Consider the following 22,333-nt stretch of genomic DNA (forward strand, 5'->3'; position numbering starts at 1 on the left):
CAAATGTTCACAGCTGAGTATTTAATCAGCAAATATCTTCTGATAGCCAACTAAATGTCAGATGCAATCCTGCCTGTGAGGGATATAAAACTTCTATGTAAACTTTTATAAGCCATACAACTATTCTTGTTCTTTCAGAATCTGTAGTCGGACTTAACTGAGCTATCTCCTGTTCTAAAATTGGGTGTGATTCTACCAAATCAAAAATTCCATGCAATTAGAAGAAACTAAGTATTCATCAACAGGTTAAACAAAATGTGTAAACACACAATGGAATATTATGCAGCCTTTAAGAGGAAAGAAATTCAATGCCATGGATGAATCCTGAAGACACTCCGCTGAATGAAAGAAGCCAGTCACAGCAGGACAAATACTATGTGATTCCACTTAAAAAGGGCACCTAGAGTGCTTAATTCAGTGACAGAGGGCAGAATGGTGGTTACCTGGGGTGGAGGGTAGGGGATGGGGGATTATGGTTTAATAGGCAGAGTTTCAGTTTGCCTGATACAGAAAGTTCTGAAGTTGGATTTGGCAATGACTGCACAAGAATGTGAATGTGCTTCATTCCTGTGCAACTGTACACTTAAAATTGGTTAAAATGGTTACTTTTATGTATGTTTATTTTACCATTAAAAATGGTTTCAGACTGAGGCTATGGCTCAGTGGTAGCGCACTTGCCTGGCATGTGTGAGGCACTGGGTTCGATTCTTAGCACCACATATAAATAAATAAAATAAAGTCTATCAACAACTAAAAGAAAAAGTTTCAGAAATTCCATGCAATATCACAACTAGAACAATGTCACTCCCTTTAAGTGGAGAAACAAACTTTAGTGGGAAGAGGAGACATTGAAAACATAAATGATCAGAGAATAGTTAACTACTGAAATAAGGAGCTGACAAATCATGAATCAGCAGAAGCTGCCTCTTTCCTCTGGGTGTCATGGAATAGGATTGTGTGGACACTCACACGAGACTTAGTCCATGACCTGGGTAAACTGTCCTCTGTGATTAGCTGTACAAGGTGCAAGGAACACTTTGTCTTTGGAAGGTGTTTCTGGCCACGGGAAACTTTTCCCAGCTGCAGGTTGGTTTGTTTAGAACATAATTTCTTGAATTCTATAATTTTCTACCCACTCAGTATAACTGAATATTCAAGATGGCACACACCCAAAAAGCAGCATGATTCTAACTCAACCGAAAGGACCTGTTTTAGCAAATCTTCAATAGAATTTTGCCCACAGGCAGTCTTTGAAATATATTAGCAGCTCTTTAGCAGACCAGTAATAACAGCTACTCAATCACCTGAGTTAACTGAAGTTTTTTTGAAATGCCCTTTCATTTAAAGTAAAAATGTTGCCCTAAAAGCAAAGTCTAATAGAATGAGAAGGGACTTTGAGTTGCAGGGTTTTTGTTTGTTTGTTTGTTTGCTGTGCTTGTGATTGAACCTTTCCCATGCTGGGAAAATGCTCCACCACTGAGCTGAATCTCCTGGCCCAAGTTGTGGGCATTTTTAAAAATACTTGAATATGCAAATAAAATGTAGACACCCGTAATGTCTGTGAAAAGTACAGCTTCTATCAATGACTTACTTTCCTTTATTATGCTGCTTGTCCTTATATGCTAACTCCCCGTCTGCAAGGTGATTATTACTCTAATTTTTAAACATCAGAAATATGGACATAGCAAGTCTCCTCTGTGTATTGAGTTTCACAGGCAGCAGATGCTATAGTTTGCACAATACTCTTTGACCAAACTAGGCAAATCCTTTCACTAAGGGGGAAATTCCCTACAGCTATTTGTATTTACGAGCAGCCGTGGTGCTGGTTTTCAGAAATGAGTCGACTCTTACACTGCTAAGACAGTGTCTTTTGGAAGTCTTTTAAACCAGTTTTTCTTATAAGGTAGAAACAAAAAATGCAGGCCATGCTTTCTGGCATGCATATTCTTTCATCTTTTAGTCTGAGCAAAGAGGAGAGGGAACAAGTCACAGTACTCCAAAAAATAAGTATAGTCAGCTCTGATGAAACGTTTGTTTAGGAAATAAGAATATGTCCCGATCCAAATTAATATGTTAGGGAACAATCTGAATTTTCTAAAATTTGCCTTTGTTTATACAGTGTCATAATAACTATATTACATATGTGGTTTTTAGCCACTTAACATGTATAAAATTGTGCTTGTATTTTTGTTAGATAACTACCTTTTTTTAAAATAAGGTTTTTGAGTGCTTTGCTCAGTATTTCACTTTACTCTAAGTCTGATTTCCCCCAAGTGATTTTGCACAGTGAGTGATTTTAAGAAATAACGTTATGTCATACTGCGGTGGAACTGATTGGAGGCACTTTGGAACTCAGATAGCTCTGTCCCTCTGCCACCTTTCTTTCTAGAGTCTTAGCCATTTGATCCAGGAGTAAAAACACTCCCTATGGGGATGCGGCTCAGTGATTGGGAGCCTCAGAGTTCAATCCCTGGTACACCCAAAAACAAAAACAACAACAAATACACTCCCTATCTATAATCTTTTCTCAGCTCATGCACTGTTGTGAACGGGGAAGAATGGACTACAAAGACTGACTCGTTCCTCTAATACCTGGACCTCCTTAGATTGATCTCAACTAACTCCCCAGCCTCAAGTTTCAAGAAATAAGTCAGGATTGTCAGGAACTCAAGAGAAACCTTGATATTAGCTGAGATTTTGCATTTCTTGGGCAACACCAAGGAATATCATTATATGCTAATTACAATATCAGTTAGTGATCACTATGCTAGTGCCCAAAAGTTCTTAACTTGAAAAATGTACCCCAGGGAAAGGCTAACAGTGTAAGCAGACTCTTCTATCAGCGGTGAATTTATTTTCTAAAAGATTACTTCTGAAAAGATGCAACTGGACTTCAATTTCTCATAGAGAAACATCTGTAACGATGTTGGTGGACTGAGGGAGCGTAAGACCCAACATGGCGCCAAGACAACTCCCACAGTGTTTTTTCTTTGACCCCACTTCTCACTTTGGCTTCTCAGGATGGCTACAGGAATTATTTTGTCAATGTGAGCAAGAAACTTGCAGCTTGTAAGCACTGTTCCATTAAGCTTTTGATGGCTGGTGAGGTTAAATCCATTCCTTTCATTGATCCCCTTCCAGTTTCAAGGTTTCCAGAACATCACCAAGATAAGCACATCCCGCCTGTGAACTAGGCTGCACCCCACAGCCCTCCTTCTAGCCCAGGGACTCACTAGGGTGTTTAATTCCAAAAGGTGCTATTGGTAGGTCAAATGGATAAGAATAAGATGACAAAATGGGGGGTGGCAATTAGAAATGAAGGGAGAAAGGGTAAGAAAATGGGCCTTGGAGACATATAAGAAGGGCAGGGAGCAGTAAGAATACACACTTACCTAAATCTGCTCCAAGTCCTATGAAGAGCTCACCTAAAATATATTATGGGGTTATTAAGTAAAGGAGTAACTAGAACCTGAGCAGGTAACCATCATCAAAATCTTTCTTATTTTCTTATTTATTATTTTGTTTTTGGTGATGGTGGTGGCAGATATAGTGGTATAGGTTTTAGAATGAGAATGTCTCAATTATACATAATGCACGGTGGAGTCTGCCAGTTGTTCACACACACACACACACACACACACACACACACAAAACAAAACAAAAAACACCTTTCCTACCTTTTTGGGTCACAGAACTAGCCCCCTGCCAATCTCCCTTACCATGTGGCAAGATTCTCATCAGTGGTTTGAAGAAGGCACGTGTGTTACTGTGTCCATCAGAAATCTCCCCTGTGGGTCTCCATGTCCTTTTGCCCTTTGGAACAGGTCATAGGAACCTTGGCGGTTGCATATTGAAGACGGCAGAGTCACATCAGGTTGGGTGCCTGAATGACCACCACCACTCACAGTGGTCAGGAGGAGGAAAGGAACCTCCGTTGAGTAAGCCACAGGCCTTGGCGGCAGGGGGGGGCGTCTATTAGTTCATGTGGCGTATCCTTTCCTTACTAATATGCTACATGTTCCAAATCTTCAGTTGTTTTCAACCAGGGGCAATTTTGTCCCTGCCCAGGGGTTTTATTTTGCAATGTCCAGAGACATTTTTGGTTGTCACAAGTAGGGACAATGGGAGTTGTATCAGCACTGAATGAACAGAGGCCAGGTTTGCTGCTAGATGTCCTACCATGCACATGGCTATTGTTCATGCCGAGAACTCTCTGGTCCAAAATGTCTATGCTGCTGCTGGTGCCTGAGGCAGACAGCTTGAGAGAGAGGCTGGAAACACTTAACTCGGTTGGGGTCTAAGAGGAGATTTGGAGAACAGTGTAGACTAGCAATGAAAGGAGTCGGCTTTGGAGCAACACCTGAGCTCTGGTCCGTCTCTAGCACTATGTACATGACCTTGAATGAGCTACTTTATCCTTTGTACATTCAATATTCTCCAGTTAAAGTAGGAACTATAATAGTACCCACATGATGGGGCTGGAAGAATATCAATGCTCAATACTGTGCCTGATACATGGCAAGCACTCAAATATTAGTTGCTGCTGATGTTATTCTTTAATGTTTTTGTTGTTGTTGAAACAAAATTTAGAAGTGGTGTCCACATAGCATTTTTATAGCTATATTAGAATGGTTACAAAACTTAAGATGTCAGGTGACACTCATTGCCTACCATGTTCCCTGGAGAATCTGACCAATGTAGACATTTAGAATGACTTTCCTAAGTTTGACTCAAGATCTGGCTCCAAAGTTTGGAGAAAACCAGTCATTGGTACCCATGAGCTCTGCCTACCGCCAACAACCTTAGCAACCCTGCAAACCTCATTGCTTTTTCCAAATGCTGCCCACCTGGAACTGTTTCCATTGGTCATTAGCAATCAATCAGAAGATATTTACAAAATATCCCAAATGGGAAAACCCATTAGGCATGGAAATAAGTGGAAAGCCAACTCCCTGCTCAGTCTTCCAAATTAGATGGCAACAAGTAGAAGACAGGACACCCCGAATCACTCAGAGTTACCACCTTCTATGTCTGTGCTGCTGCTGTTGGGATGATAAGACAGAGGAGCCAGGTAGGGTGAAGAGGAAGGGTCACAAAAATAATAATGGTAACAACAATAATGAAAAGAGATAATAAAGTGAATAATCCAAGTGAGGTTCCATGCACAGTAATTAGAAGCATTCTTTAAAGAACAGCTTCTACATAAGCAGAACGCCAACAGGTCAGCCTCTAAGTCATTAGAGATCTTGAATGGTCTTAGGGAAGGGCTCATTCACCCATTATGCTAAAAGCTCTTAGAGGACAAAGTAAAGAGATACATTCACATAAAAGTGCTCAAATGCCACGTAAAAGGAAAAAGCACGTTAAATTACGCCAAGTACTACAGTGTACATTCCCTATTAAATCCACCCACGTTACAAGGCTTCATTAAAAACAATCCTTGCCAAGTCTTACACTCCAGCATGGAACACTTTTTTTCCCTTCAGTACTCAAAAAACTTTACTCTAAATGAACCTCGTAAAAAGTGCCAGCAGAATAAGAGCTATTTAAACTGGACGGAGGGTATCAAGCAGGACATCTGCAAAGAAAAGACAATAAAATCTGTAACAATTCCCTCTCTCAACAGCCTTCTCCTGGGCTCATAAGCTTTCTTCTTTGGTGGGGTTGCAGGGGAGTTGAGGCTGGTCTGGGGAATGCCACATACAACCATTCAGCACAGGGCCCTCTCCACACCAGGCAATTCTGTCTCCCACAGGCCCCTGGGAAGCCAAGCTTTATTAGAAACTGTCTCCAAACTTGAAAGTGTCATCTGCAAGGGAAGGGGACCTCAGGACAAGAGCCAGCTTAGAGTCCCCTTTATCCCATCACAGACATCTCGCAAGGCCCCCAGCTGAGTATCTGGGCAGAGAATGTGGTGGACCCATTGCACCAACTCCCCAGCGTGGGTACAGGTTTCCTTCTTTCATTCTGCACACGTTTGGGTGAAGTCTTGCTCCCCCCCCCCCCAAGCTAGGTATCCCTCCAAGTCATCCGATACCACCAGAGCTCAAAGCAACTTGCTCTCTAAATTGTTGCCACAGGCAGAATAGCTTTCCACGTATTTCAAGTCACTAAGTATGCAGAAAGTACCCCTCTCTCTTCTACCTGTCTGTCTACCCAATAAGGAAGGAGCCACATAGACTCAGAAATACAACAGCTGGGGGTAGAGGTTACTACCTGAATCCTTGTGTAGCTACAGCTTTGGAGTACCACAAAAAGTCTTCCAGCAAAGACACACTTAAGCTCTGGATGTTTAAATTTTGGACATCAAGGCTAAAATATTCACTTCTTTGTTTTTAAATATACTTTATGGATGAAGATACTTGAAGAATTTTAGGTCTCTGGTGTATGACAGATAAAAGTCAAAATACATGCTATACTTATTTTACTCACTTTTTTTCACAAACTACACATCTTTGACATCCCAAGGGATGACCTAATTTAGTATCTGAAAGTTCAAAGATGGCATTTGTAGTGGGAATTTAGCTTCCAATTATACAGCATTATTCAACATTATGAACTATTTTAAAACTTTACTAAAAGGGTAAAACAGGCCATGAACTCTATCTGAGGCCCGATCTTATGAGGCTCTCAAAGGCTCTTTTACAGATCATTTAGAAAGATTAAAGAAACTCACTCTGCCCAGGAGAGCCCTTGCTCAGTCAATTGAAGGTCCCATTAAACATGAAAGAGACCCTTATTTTCTGCTCACCAACTATGGATTTCCATCTCTCCACAAACTGTATCACTGGTTATTTTACTTTTAAGTTGCTTTCATATTTATCATCTCATTTTATCTGTGAATGTGCCAAGAGCCATATATAAAGATGGAAATAAGAGCCCCATTGTTGTTCTGGGCATGGGTGATAGTCAAGATCTTACCTCCCCCAAATGTCAAGTGTACAAAAACAAATAGCCAGGAAGTTGGGTAAAGGAGCAGAGAATGGAATAGAATAGCCAAGCAGGTGGGACTGGGGTCCAGAGGGCCTGGGGAGGAATGCAAGAAATGAAGAATAAGGAGTAAGAACAACAACAGAGGGTGGGGCTGTGGCTCAAGTGGTAGCGCGCTCGCCTGGCATGCGTGCGGCCCGGGTTCGATCCTCAGCACCACATACAAACAAAGATGCTGTGTCCGCTGAAAACTAAAAAATAAATATTAAAAATTCTCTCTCTCTCTCTCTCTCTCTAAAACAAAAAAAAGAAATGAAGAATAAGGAGTAAGAACAACAACAGACGGCTGGGGCTGTGGCTCAGTGGTAGAGCGCTTGCCTAGCATGTGGGAGTCGCTGGATTTGATTCTCAGCACCACATTTTAAAAATAAATAAAATGAAGTTATTAAAAATCAACAATAACAACAACATATTTCTAGTTAACTTTTCAGAAATCATTTAAGGGGCTCATTTCTGAATCCCCAACTGGCAAGGGAAAGAAAAGAATTTGTATGTTTTGGATTATTTTAATGTTATCTCTGCATATGGGAAAGAAGGCCCATGACTTGCTTTGCATGTGTGACCAACATCCAGGAATCCTACTGTCCAATTAAGAAGGACAACTTCTCAGAAATAAGCTACTCTGATATTTGGGACCATGTGGAACAAGTCAAGCCACTGTCTTATGTGAGTGTGTTTTGAATGAATTCATGTATCAATGATCTTTCACAAAAATGTTACTGTTCACAAATCCTGAAAATGAAATCGAATCCCAAGTCATGGAGATTATGCATCTATATGGCATATACATAAATAAAATGTACAGTCTTTGGGGAAAATTGATTAAATTTGAAATGAGTATTGATTGATATTAGTTAAATGAGATTCAATAAAGCTGAGTATGCAAACTCAGAAAATGTGTTATTAGATAAAGGAAGATAAATCACTGGTTATCTCTATAAATTACTATACTAGTTTTTTTTTTTTTTTTCCTGCCAGAAACAATTCTTGCTTAGGAAGAGCCAACTAAGGAAAATTTGTCTTTTAGGTATGGTAAGAACTTATCATAGCTGTTATTAACAGGATGCTCTTTACAGGGAAAATATTCAAAATCCTCTCTTCAGCTTCTTGAGATACGCAGCCTATGATTATCTGGTTAGATTTGAGAGTTTTCTAGGTGGAATGGGCAAGTGACCCACAGCGCTCTGGAGACTTCCAGAACAAAGGGGAGCTTAGTTCTTCCAAACTGGGTGCCCCTATTCAGCAGGACTCATCTTCACCAACCTGCCCCTCCCAATACCCCTTCTGCCTCTGCCTCTGGATGTCCCACCTCTGAATTTCAGTGGGGTCATTAGAAATAATCCAATTTTATTCAAGATAATAAAATCAGAGCTGCCCATTAAAACTTTTTTTCCTAATTAAATTTCTGTTATGAACTGGCTTACCTGATTATTTTTGGCAAATATTTAATGTGAAACATAGTATAAATGTTGATTACTCTTAAGCAGCAGATTCATACCGGGCTGGTGTTGATTATATTCTATTTATTAATTGCCTACCATGTGCCAGGCACTGTTGTACATGATTTCACTATTATTTAATAGAATTCAAAGAACCCTGTGCAGGTACCATCTTACAGTTGAGGTGTGGCACAGATTTGGAGTCTGAAACAGGGGTCAGCAGACTATGGCCCTTCGATTAAGTTGGGCTCTAGAGATTTGTTCATATTTCTAGGACTATTCATTTACAGTGACTATCACTGTTTTTGAGCCCCCACAGCAGAATTGCATACTGGTGACACTGGGACCTTAGGCTCAGAAGCCTAAACTTTTTACTATCTGGGGCTATATGAAAAAGCTCCCCAAATCCAAGTGCAAAATATGATTAACTCAAGGTTACAGGAAAAAAGGCAAGGACATTGGACTGCTTCAACTATGACTTACACTAAAACTTTCTTAGAGAAAAAATTCGTTTGTTTCCTTTCATTCAAATCTTATTCTTTATTTTTCTACCTAACGTTAATCAATCAGTCTCGGGTAGAAGAGACTTCATGTAATACCAGTTGAGGAACTAAAGGCTTCTTTCTTAGTAAGGTAAACTCTGACTAAGTGGAGAAATTTCTAAGAAAGTAAGGAAAAAAAAAAAAGCATAAACCAAAGAAAGGTTTAATAACTTTCCTGAGAGGTTGTAAAACTTTTGGCTGATTCATAGATATTTCTTCTCAAGTACAAATGACATCATTGTCAATTTTTTAAAAAGTTGGCCAACTTGGTCCTACATTTGGTACCACATATTGTTTTAGTTGAGCATCAATTGACTTTTCTATTATTACTGGAAAGTTATGTCATAACTATTTTAGGAGACAGTGTCTGTTCTATCATTTGTGGAACTTAACACATCGATCATGCTTTAAATTATTTTATTTTATTTTTTGAGGGGCTAATGCTATAAGAATGTATTTATTTAGTACAGAATGTGCTTATTAGCAAATAGTCCACTACATTCTGAAGCGCATTTTAAATAAGAAGTCTAAAATAGGCAATAGGTATTAACAAATGAAAGAATTTAATCTTAATAGGCAGCAAAGTTAGTATAGCTTTGTAATATACAAATTTTCTATTGAATAGTATATTCTTAATAATAAATTAGGAATGAGTTAACATCTGAGCTTCACTGCTCATTTTATTTATTTATTTAGGTTTTTTGTACTGGGAATTGAACCCCTGGGGGCACTTTACCCCACTGAGCTACATCCCCAGCCTTTTTTTTTTTTTTTTTTTTTAATTTTGGGACAGTATCTCTCCAAGTTGCTGAGGGCCTCAGTAAGTTGCTGAGGCTGGCCTTGAACTTGTGATTCTCCTGCTTCAGCCTCCCAAGCTGCTGGTATTATAGGCATGCACTACCATACCCGGAACCACTGGTCATTCATTATGCTCAAAAACCTGCTTATAAATCAAAGTCAATAAATGGATTTCCAGAGGATATGATCTGGCTCATAGAGCTGAGTTCAATTCACGTGGAATAATTTATGCAAATAATTTAAAAACAAAATAATTTACACAAATCATGTTAAGTTGTTTACTATAAAAGTGAACAGAAAGGAAACACTCAAGACAAAACAGAGCCCATGGTTTTTCTTCTATCCTTCACTCCTTTCCCCCAAACACCAACCAGCATAGGCCTAACCTAGAACAGTGGCTCCAGGCTTAGCGTATTAGAGGCACCTGAGGATCTCCCACTCCTCGGGCTACACCCTTGGCTATTAAAATCAGAAACTCCAAGGCAAGTGGAGAACTGTGATGAGGGTTAAGAACAGCTTACCCCAATGGGTTCAGTCAGATACACCTGACACCTATTTGCTGGGAGGCTTGAAGGCCCATCCCATCCTCTCGCCTGCTCCAAGCTGCAAGGCACTCTGGCACTCTGATGTGGGATTTATGAACACAGCATACTGGTACATGCACAGTATCATCCTTACTCCTGACACACACTGACTCATTAGTGCAACTATGAAGAGGAATTCACCCAGTGAGCCCAGTGCTAGCTACATAACCATCTGTTTAAACTTTAATACCTCTGTGCATCTTAGGCGACAACACACATATCCCCCACATTGAAAAGCTTGGCTTTGCTCTTTATTTTGCAAGCCTATTTCTCCTGCTTGACAAACTTGGAAAAGCGAAGCTTGCCTTACCTCCACGATGCTTTTCAAATCTTGCACGTAAGTCCTTTCCGTCTCTAGAATCTCCTGCACAACCCTATCCACATAGAGGAGCTTGGGGCTGGTGGCTGTGTCTGCCGTGGTTTTGGACGCCCCATTTGTGTCCACTCTCCATGGGGTCCTGGGCTGCCTCTCATGGCTCTCGTCCATGTTCTGCGGCCCAGCAGGGGTGTCCCTCTGCAGCTCGCTGCTGGAAAACGGCCGTGCTGGAACCAGCTCCAGCTTTATGGCCCCTGCTTCCTTATCCTGGTGAAATAAGCCCAAGTGGCTATTTGAAACCAAGGTCATTCTGCTGCCAAAGGAGCCATGGCTGTCGCGGGAAGAGGCTGAGGATGAGGTGGAGCCAAAGCTGATGGGTCTGTCACTGTCAGAGAGCTCCATGGTCTTTGGTTCTGGGGACAGGGATCCTTCAGCTGTTGTTTCAGGATCGGGATCTTCTGTCACAGCTGATGCTGCTTCAAGACGCATCCGGTGCCCATCTACATGCGTAGCACAAAAAATAAAAAAGACAGGATAAGCAAGGTGAGAGGGTTGAAAGGAAGTCAGAACCTGGCCTGCAGTTATACAGTCAATAACCAAATGGTGCCAAGTTAGTTATAGAAAGAGAGAGGGCCCGAGATGCAAAGCGAGGGCTTCAGAAGCATTGCCTGGGAGCCTGATGGGAACGCAGTCCCAGGCTGTGCCCTAGACCTCCTGACCTGGAATCTGCATTTCACAAGATCCCAGTGTGATGCATACACATGAAAGTCTAAGAAATACATCCAATGTCTCCAAGTGTGACTACCTGGAAGGATTCATGTGTGCACTTCAGTCTAGATTTACTAAATTAAAGGCTTAGAGGTTGGGGCTGAGCAATCTATAACTTTAACAAGCACACAAGTGATTCTTATGTATTTAAGAGGCATCCTCCGGTCAGGTGCACTGGCCCATGCCAGTAATCCTAATAGCTCAAGAGGCTGAGGCCGGAGGATCAACTTATGATATGCCAGCCTCAGCAACTTGGCAAGGCCCCAAGCAACTTATGAGACCCTGTCTCAAAAGAAAAGATAAAATGAGCTGGGGCTAACCCAGGTTAGCACCCCTGGGTTAAATCCATGGTACCAAAAAAACAAAAAAAAGCACCCTCCATGATTCTTACAGAGTTTTGAGGATTATCACTGGAGATTTTTAAGTCTTTCACCACAATCTCAAAGAATATTAAGCAAGGTTCCTGGAAGTATTAGGATCTAAGTGACACCAACAACTGTACATTTCACTGTACACAACACTAAAGAAGCAACACATCGAAGATAATTTTCTAATACTAGGCATGAAAAACAAACAAATTAAAGACCCCCATCCCATTAGTAAGTATACAAATAAATATAGAAGGAAATTACAAGAACACTTAGGAGAAACAGGCTGTTGTCATTCATAAGAAAGCATATCTATCCACCAGGTCAGACGGTCGCTCAATACCCACAGCACTTAAAAATGACCCTGGGTCCCAAAGGCTCTCATGCAAATTAAACTTTCAGAGCTGTTCTGATGGAATACTCAACGTTTCAAGCTTCTTCATTCCATAAAGCAGAATCAACATTTTTTACCCCTAAAATAATGACATTCCAGGTATATAGAGACGATATGACCTGTGATAAAGAATGTGACTGATGATGATATTTGCTCATTTGGGCAGGTTACCTTACTATCCGAATCCATGTTTATGTGTTTTTATTGGAAAGGAGTGAAATTTATGTTTGGAAGGTTATGACAATACATTAACAATAATATACATTAATGATCAGTTTTCAAGGGGAATGTAAGTTCGTTTTGATTCTATAATAGAGTTCAAACCACTGGCATCATTATTTTTAGAACATGAAGAGTTCACTGGGTACAGTGGCACATGCCTGTAATCCCAGCGAGTCAGAGGCGGAGCAGGAGGATTGCAAGTTCAAAGCCAGCCTCAGCCATTTAGTGAGGCCCTAAGCAACTGAGACCCTGTATCAAAATAAAAAGGGCTGAGGATGTGGCTCTGGGGGTAAGTACTTCTGGGTTCAATCCTGATACAAAGAAAAACAAACATCAAAATCCTTCAACATACTGAGTTTTTCTAGATTAGATTCATGGCAAATATTAGTGCAAATGTATGAAGAAAATGTTAAAATTATGAATATAAAATAAAGGAACTCTGGGTTCACAAGATAGAATGGTAAGAAATTGTAGGAAATGAGCAATTTATCAGCATAACTGCTAACACATGGTATGAGTTTGCTGCGATTTTAAAAGCTTTTGCAATTATTTTTTTGTTTGCTCTGTAACAACTTTATGGCCTATAAAACATGGATTGACCAGTAGTTAAAATGCACTTGACCTAAAAAGCTTGATCCAACTTGAGTGTGGCAAAAGTTTGAGAAGCAGCCAGGCATTTGGGCATGCAGAGGACACTTGCCCATGTGCAGGACTAGTGTTAGGAAAGTCCTGAGCAGCTCAAAATAGGAACAGATGCAATGAGTTTCTTCCCTTGGGCCTCCACCATAACCATAACCATAACCCTGAGATTGAGTTCACCATAGGGAATGGGAAGAACGAAGGATTCTTTCAGGTTTCAAGGGTCAAATGAGGCTATGATTTAAGACCAAATGTAAGTTGAATGCACTCAACATAAAAGGCAAGGACATCTGGAAAGTTCTAGATCAAACAACCTACCCTCACAGATCTGGATAGGCTGATCTCCAGGGCAAGTTCTAATTTCCTAACTGGGAAAGAATTAGTCTTCCTCTAGTCTAGGAAACTTTTTAACACAGTTACAAAACACTTGGCAGTGTACTTATTATCAGGACAACCAAAAATAAACCCAACAAAGAGACTCATTTCTTTTATCTACTTACTCCAAGGTAGCCAATATGGGCTGTCCAGGGTTTAGAGAGGAATAAAAATTGTTTTCAAAGGAGACCGTGTTGGCCTGCTACTGATGGTATTGCTTTAAAAATGACTTTTGAAGCTGAGAAAAAGTCGGATGTGAAACTTAGAGCAACAGGGGATGCCTTTGTGGATAAATCAAACAGCAACATGAATTGGGTACTGTTCCAGAAAAGCCTTCATATGTTCCAAAACCAGGCCATGTACTTGAGATCACTGGAAGCCATCTATTATTCAGGTTGCCAATTAGGCACTTTATAAAATCAAATACTGCAGATATTTGGTATGCGTAGCATTAGCCAAATTTACTGCCCCAAACTAAATACTTTCCAAAATTGCCAATGACAGAAGTGGGACATTTAAAGTCAGGTTGAATAATATCATGTAATACGAGACTGCATTTGCTAATGGATAACATTTTTTATGTTGACTCATTGCTTAGAAGATAATTATAGTTTTCTCATAGAAGGAAATGTACCTCATAAAAACCGTCTAGTCTTGTTCTCACTTCCCTCAAAATAATTTAAGATTTCCACCCTGTCTGGACTATTCTTTCTAATACAATTTGCCAATTATTAATATTTATCTTTAGAGGTGTGCTGCTAAGTGAAGTGGCCACTGGCTACCCATGGCTATTGAGCACTTAAAATGTGGCCAGTCCAAACTTTGATGTGCTCTAGGTGTAAAATATACCTTAGACTTCAAGGACATAATATGGAACAAAAATTACAAAACACAACTCAATCATTTTTATATTAATTACATGCTGAAATAATATTTTGGAACTGTGATTGAAAAAAAATCTTATTAAATTTATTTTCACATCTCATTTTACTTTTTTTAAAAATGTGACTACTCGAGAATAAAATATCTATGTGGCTCACAGATAGTTTAGTTGGACAATGTGATGCAGAGATCTTCTAGGTTATTACATTATTATGTAAGATTTAAGTTGACCATATCAATCTCTGTTCACTATTATTAACAATCCACTATTATTATTGTGAATAGAGAGAGAGAAAAATTCAGCTTGGTTTGTTCTTTTTTTTTTTTTTTCAAACTCCATCTATTAATGCAAACTATTGTTACAAATTAGGAGAACTAAAACCTCATCTGGGGTCCATCTGGGAGATGGCTGTTGTGTCATAGATACTGGTGTTACTGATTTTCTATGATAAACTGAAACACCAGAGAGAAAAGTGGAGAGCAAGAAAGCTTTTTCTTCTGCCTAGAGTGAAAAATTAACACTTGTATAATTTGCTTGTTCTTAAAAATTCTCGTCTTCCTAAATCCCAAGCAAAGGGCTAATAATAGAATAATTTCTGAGAACTTCTTGCCAAACATTGCCAATCGAACTTCTCAGGTAGACCTTTTGACCAGGAAAACCCCCAAATAAGCTGGCTTGACCCACCTGAGGGTCACAGTCATTCTTATAAGTGCCAATTAGCTAAGTCACTGACATTTCCTTTTTTGTGCCATTTTTAGTAAAAAGAAAAAAAATGGCTAAACAGCTCCCTATAGGTATCATATTTTAACTTCACAACACGTTTCTAATTTTTTCTAGGCAAAGTAACTTTAATTCCTTGGCTTTTCTTTGTGTGCCCTTCTAACTTCCATCATTTTAATTGCTCTCCTCTGGAATGTTAGTGCCAGAATCAAGCCGTGCTTCCTGGCTCTCACTTGCTTCTAGGGCTGATTTAGGTTTGACATGTAACTTCCCATGGCCTTCTGTGACTGCATTCATGCATGAAAGGGGGACTCAGTGGGCTCCATGGCCTGTGAGTCCCTGTCACAACTCCCAAGGAGTGACCTACAAGAAAAAACAGAAACTCCTCTCACTGCGGGGGTGGAGGAGGGATCAGGATTTCCAAATTCTGCTCATTGCTATTCCAGACATCAAATACCTAGTCTGAGTTCCTTGGCAGAACAACCAGGGAAATCTAGAGAATGTACTGTCCTCAATACTAGTGAATAACTAAAATTATGTCCTTCCTTATTACATGGCCTGTGCGCTAGCCAAAGAGGGAAAGCTACGGAAAGACTATGGGATAAACGAGAAGCTATTCAATCAGCTAGCAAAGGTCATTTAATATAGAGCTAGCCTCTGGCAGAGCCTTAACGTTTTAAACAACCAAATTCACAATTTTTTAAAAAATGAAGAGTCAACGTTAAGAAATACACATTCATATGTTTTAAAGACAACATTAAGTATTTGAGGAGAGTATCTCTCCCCCCAGAGTTGTATCTACTAACTCAATATTTAAAAGCCTCAGATAATATGGAGTTATGATTTGACTGTAAGGGGTTCCCCTAAAGCTCTTATTAATGCAGGAATATTCAGAGGAAAATGATAAGATTATGAGAACTCTAGCCTAATCAGTTCATTCTGGTGTGAAAGGACTGATTGGTTGGTAAGTCACTGGGGTGTGCCCTGGAAATGTGCATCTTCCCTGTGGCTCCGTACCCTTCCCTCTCTCTGCTTCTTCCTGACTCTTACAGGAACTGAGCAGCTTTCCACTGCTGGGTCATTACCCCATGATGTGCTGCCTCATCTGGGGTCCAAAGCAATGGAGTTGACCATCTATGGACTGAGACCTCCGAAATGGCAGTGAACCCCAAATAAACTTTCCCTCCTCTAAGTTGTTCTCATTAGATATTTTGGTCATAGAGACATAAAAGCTGTCAAAAACACATGGGTTTTCACAAGTTAGACTTTTTGTTGTTGATTTGAGACAGGGTCTTGCTAAGTTGCCCAGGCTGGCCTTGAACTCATGATCCTCCTGCCTCAGCCTCCTGGGTAGCTGGGATTATAGGTGTGCACCATCAGGCTCTGCTTGACTTCTTGGCTTTTCAACTAAAGTTGATTTTTCTTTTGAAAAGGCAGGACCAGGACTAGAATTCTCCATGTTCTTTAATGTTCAGTGTGTTTAATTCAGGGAACATGATTATCATACTTATTCTGTTGCTGTTTGGTGATGAAGTGAAAAACTCGTGTTACAATGTTATTTCTTAGTTTTGACCAAGGTACTATGGTTAGATAAGATAGTAACATTGGGGGAAGCTGGATAAAGGGCTCATGGGAACTCTGTACTATCTTTCTGTCTTTTCTGTATTTTTTTTCCAAAATAAATAGTTCAAAAAGTATTTTAGCACAATTGACATACAAAAAAGTAGTACATAGCTGATGAACACAACTTGATGAGTTTGGAGATAAGTACATGCCCAGGAAACCACCATCACTACCTATGCCATGAACACATATCCATCATCTCCAGAAGCTTCCTCATGTCTTTGTTGTTGTTATTTTGTAATAAGAACACAGCATAAAACCTACCCTCTGAGCAATGTTTGAACTATACAATACAGCATTGTTAGGAAGAGCACTGTGCTCTTATATTGCATGGTTGAAATCTGTTTCCTTCCACTAATACCACCCTGTGTCTTCCTCTCTCTAGCCCTTGGCAACCACCTTTCTGGTAGATTCCTTACACAATGGTATCATGTGGCATATAAATGACCATATGAAAAGGAGCTGAACTTCACCAACAACAAACTCGTTACCAGTGAAAAGTTAGTAAAGCAAATAGGGATAGAAGAGGATCAAGAACTGGAGAAGATATTTTGCAAAAATGCTTTGTTTAAATAAGAGGCAAGGGATTGAAAGAAGAGCAAAGATTCTTTTAAGCTATGAAGTCTAATACTAAATATAAAGGTCCCATGTTTAAACTTAATCACCCAGAACTTGAGGCCTCTGAGGGGTGATCATGTCTTGAGGGCTCTATCCTCCAGAATGGGGTTAGTGCTCCTAAAAAGGAGGCCAAGGAGCCTATTACCCCCTTCTGCCACGTGAGGACACACAGAAGCAGCAATCAAGGAGGAACAGGCCTGCATGAAACACCTCCCCTGCAGGAGCCTTCGTCTTGGACTTCCCGGCCTCTGGAACTGTAAGCAGTACATTTCTGTTGTTTGTAAGTTATCCAGTTCAAGGAATTTTGTTATAGTAGCCCAAATGGACTAAGATGCCAGTCGATGGAAAGAGATAACCCCAGTCTCCATATTAACAAAGTAGCCTTACCCAACAGCTATCTCAGCAGGGTAGGGATGAAGTAAGTGCTTAGTGCAGCTAATGTTTTAGATAAATTGCCTTAGCCAAGCAGTGACTCCAGTCAGTCTTCTTAAAAGGAAACGGAAGGGAATTCCTCTAAGCCTTTTATGCAAATGTAGTTGCTTTTACTTTTAGTGTATGCTTTTGTGTGGTGACTTAGCACCAGAGATGAAGGGGACCCTGGGGGTACTCTAAACTGTTGTGTTACACTTACAGAGGAAACTGTTACTGGTCCAAAAATCCACACTCTCTTTTTCCTTAGTGAACCCAGAGTTTCAGCTGAGCACATTTCCCAGCCTCTTTGCCATTAGATAAGGCCATGTGGTGAGCTTCACCAATGGAAATGCTACACGCCCATCGAGTGTCCATTTCTCAAGACATTTGACATCTTTCTTCCACATTCTTTCCCCGTAACACTGGAATCCAGATATGGCAGGGATCCTGCCTCCACTATGAGGAGGACACCAATGCTCAGAGCTTGGCAGACTAGGACGCAAGAAGGAGCCCTCTAGTTGCTAGGGCTGGATGTCCCCTGAGTCACCACATGAATAGTCTGGTTTTCTGAAGCTGCCAAGGAGAAGCAGACAGGTGGTTAGACACATTGATGTGCAGTGGGACGCTGGATGGACACCAGTTTTTCTGGCTCTGCTGTTCAATGTTTCTAGCCCAGGTACCAGACATGTCAGCGAGCAGCCTTCCGAATGGCCCAGCCTGGCCAGCGTGGACTGTACCTGCGCTACATCCTCTGGGGCAGCATCTCCTGGATTCCTGACTCACGGATTTCTAATGATTGTCACCGCTGCCAGCCACTGAGATTTGGGGCGATTTATTATACAGTAAGAGATAACCCAAGTCTCCATATAACAAAGTAGCCTTCCCCTAATACAATGGCTATAACTCTACGTTAAAATTGTCCTTACTCTCCCCCCACCAAACAACTTCAAAGTTCTTTCATGTGTTTCATTACTTTTTAAAAATTTTTGTAGATGGAAAAAACAAACAAATGAATGACAACAAAAAAACAAAAAAGCAACCCAGAGAGGTTAGGTACAGAGTGCTTAGTTTAAGTGTGCATCAAAGACCATGGTTTCTGATATCTAGTCCACTGTTTCTTGTACATGGATCTAGATTTATAAGATAATTGAGCAGAAAAAGAACTTAAGGAATCAGGAATTGAAAAATTCAGCATAAGCAAATAGGTACCCCTGTGTCCAAAAGGCCTACACTGTGTGTGTGTGTGTGTGTGTGTGTGTGTGTGTGTGTGTATCTAACTGTGTGTACAGAGAGGACAGATCAGAAGTTAAATGATGACATAATACTCTCTTCTGGTCAGAGGATGAACATATCTGCCCTGGCACTGCTTCATCCATGTGGAGTCTGAACTTCAGCTTCCTGCCTGTAAGTGTGAGACAGCTGGACTATATGGCTTTCCCAGGTCCCATCCAACCTTCAGGAAGTGACTGCAACCCTGAAACAATCCACCCATCTCTGGCTGGTTTACCACAGTGCCCATTCCTCACTGGGCTCCCGGCACAAGCAGGAACCCACGGTAGCGATTCTCTTCAACATCCTGCTAATGCCAGCTTTTGGATGCTGAAATATGCCACTGGCTTTGCCAAAATCTAGAAAAACCTTTATTTTTAATTGAGACTAAAAAAGATTCTGTGTTCCAGCTTCACTTTGAATAGTACCTTCCTGCTAGATGAAAACATAGTCTCAAAGTAGCAACTAAACAATGACAGCCACATACACAAGCTCCATCTATATTGAACACACTCTGTTCCCAAAACATCTCTGCACATTGGGAGGGAGGCATTAAGCAAAATAACATTTTCTTAAAGAAAAAGGAGGAGGAGGAAGAGAATTCCAAGCGACTAACAATAACACGCTGAGAAAATAAATCTGTCCACAAAGTACATTAAACATTTTTTTTTTTTTTAAGGAAAAGGAGGAAGAAAAATTGAAGTGTCTAACAATAGAGATCAGAGTAAATAAATCCTTCTGGAAGGTACAATGTAAAAAGATTACATTTCATGTTTTTTTAAATCCTTAAAGGTATAAGAAGTGTTGGAATATACAATTAAGTAAACTGGGTGATTTAATTAACAGATGTAGGATATGCTTCTAATTTTGAATTTAAGACACTACTACTTAATTATCCACATTAGAATAAGACTGAGGGATGCATAATACAATATTAACATTTGTTTTACCAAGTAGAAATGGTAATTTTCTTCCTTTGCTGTATCTGCAAACATGTCTTTTCTTCAGTAAGCATGTTGTTTTTATAATCAGCAAAATTACTTCAGGAAATTAAAATCACAACCTCTATCTCTATCAAATATTTTAAATGAAAATGATTTTTCTATTCACTATGGATAAACCGAAGGAATGCCCCATTTGCCTTTCAAAAATGACAGTACCACTAAATTCAAATAATTAATAAAATCAGATTCCAGTAGACAACGGCTTCAAATACAATCCCTGCCTCCTTCCCCTCAGTCATTGCTACTAACAAAAGTATTTCCTACCCAAAACACTCAAAATGCACACTGCATTTACTTAGTCAACTTTGGTTGCCGCTAGACAGACTACATTTCATCACAGCAGTTGCTAAGCATACAATTTGCACACATTTCTTTTGTTCCTCTAGGTTAGCCTGCACGAACCTCAGAAAGAAAGCATATTAAAATGTTGTGCAGGATAACTGAGGATCTCAGACTTCTACCCAGAGTCTGAAAGTCAACTCTCCAGTTGTTTCAACCTAACTTTAAGGAAAGAACCAAACCAAGACAAAACTGTTAAAGACAGACTGTAGTTCCTATGGAGGGGGGAAAAAGTCATCTTCTAAACTTGTATTGTCCGATTTCAGTGCATGGAATTTGCAACAGAACATCTGTGCTGCATCCAGCCCAGCTTCTGTCCTTCTGCAGCTCTGCGAAGAAACCCCCCTGCAAAAGTCCCAAAGCTGTGCACCTTTTCTGTCTCCGGCTGCTCTGAGAGGGAAGGAACAAGTCCCGAATCATTTCTTGGGAGAATTCACTTTAGCACCTACCTGTGCTCCACTTCGGCTGAAGCACATCGTCTGCCTGGTGCAGTGACCTCACTGGGTGCTCAGTCAGGTAAAACGAGAAGCTTTTACTAGTCCGTGCAGCGCCTTCCGTGGAAATATTGCATGAGTCAGCTTTTATCTCTCAAACCCAGCACACAAAGGCTTTACAAAAACCTGATCTGCAACTTTCTCACTGCCTTTTCCCCCTAGTGTGCAGACCACAGACTTCAGCATCACTGTGAGCCTTAAATGAAACATGACATCACGAAATTGAGAGACGGGACAATAGACACCACTGTGGGTAACTTGGAAATGCAACTGCACTAAGCAACACCCTGCGACTGCCATTCTTTTGTGAACATCAAATACAACCCACGCTTGCCTAAAGCTGCTCTGGCTGCACCTTCCTGGCTCTAGCTATAGTTCTTGCTAAGCTCCACGTTAAATCGGCAAGGTCTTTGGAGCTCAGATATTTTCAAGTTTACTTCCTGAATTATGAGCTTGTTTCAAAGCAAAGGGACACATCTGTAACATACCTTTTAAAGGGACACTTGGGGAGGGGGCAGGAACTGAAGGCAGTTTGAATAGTTGCTGTTGACAAGAATACAGCTTGCAAAGAAACCAAGTTATGAAAGAATATATTTGACTTTTTAAAAAGCAGTTTAAAAATCTGTCTGAAGGCAAATGTTTAAAATTGACACTGATGGGCATTTCTTCAAAAAACAGGTTCCATGATTTTACATTTTAAAATATTAAGTGGTACCAGCAGAAGAATCTAGTTCCCAAAGTCTGCCTGACTTTTTAAAAATTCCTTATCTGTTTTCATATAAAGATTCAATAGATTTATATTTGAAAAAGACATTGGGCTCTTTATGCATTTCGACAATACCTCCGGAAGTACCAAAACGCAATTGAACACTGATACCACTGCAACATGGAACTAAAATTCAAAACATGGACTCTGTCCATCTATAGACCCTCTAAACTATCTCAAAGGTTTAAAATCCTTTAAGTAGAAGTTCCATTTATAGCATTCATTTGTGGTTGTAGAAAATAACACGGGTAGATCATCTTTAATAAAGCTATTTCTATCATACCTATTAAATGATTTTAAACTAACAACATAATAGGATAATTTGTTTTAATGCCTATTTCCTTTCAAACAAGGCTGAGCAAACAACTTAAATCAGTCCTCTGAATGGAAATATATCAGTCAGTTGGGAAGACAACTTGTGGAACGATTCCTCTCCCACAGGGTGTACCTTGTTTGAGGGAAATCACTACCTGAGGATGCTGGAAGGCAGTTTGAGGCTCTCCCTGGGCTGTGGAGCCTGTCTACTCCTCCATTCTGAAGCCCACAGGGACCTCTCTGTCCTCCTGGTTGATGTGTGTGTGCCCCACACCAGCACCCAGCAGGGCCCTCCCCTCTGCGGAGCTGAGTCAGCCCAAGTCTTACAAAAGCTTCCCTCCTGTCTTCCCCGTCAGTCTCGCCCCCGTTATTCCTGTTGGATAAACAGCTGTTTATCAATGATCTCTTCCTATCTGGATTGTCAGCTGTGGGGACCAGGAAGCCTTCCTAGACTAC

The 22,333-nt window shown here is 40.4% G+C and overlaps 1 protein-coding gene across 1 annotated transcript in view; it reads right to left on the minus strand.

Annotated features, from left to right (window-relative positions):
- Plekhg1 (pleckstrin homology and RhoGEF domain containing G1) overlaps positions 1–22,333 on the minus strand; it is a 210,956-nt gene that overhangs the window by 72,675 nt on the left and 115,948 nt on the right. The window contains exon 3 of the mRNA XM_071612913.1: positions 10,664–11,169. Within this exon, the coding sequence (XP_071469014.1) occupies positions 10,664–11,158 (495 nt within the window). The 5' untranslated portion in view covers positions 11,159–11,169. The remainder of the gene's footprint in view (positions 1–10,663; positions 11,170–22,333) is intronic.

The sequence above is a fragment of the Marmota flaviventris genome, chromosome 6 (assembly GCF_047511675.1).
Source record: "Marmota flaviventris isolate mMarFla1 chromosome 6, mMarFla1.hap1, whole genome shotgun sequence".
In the NCBI taxonomy this organism is placed as follows: domain Eukaryota; kingdom Metazoa; phylum Chordata; class Mammalia; order Rodentia; family Sciuridae; genus Marmota; species Marmota flaviventris.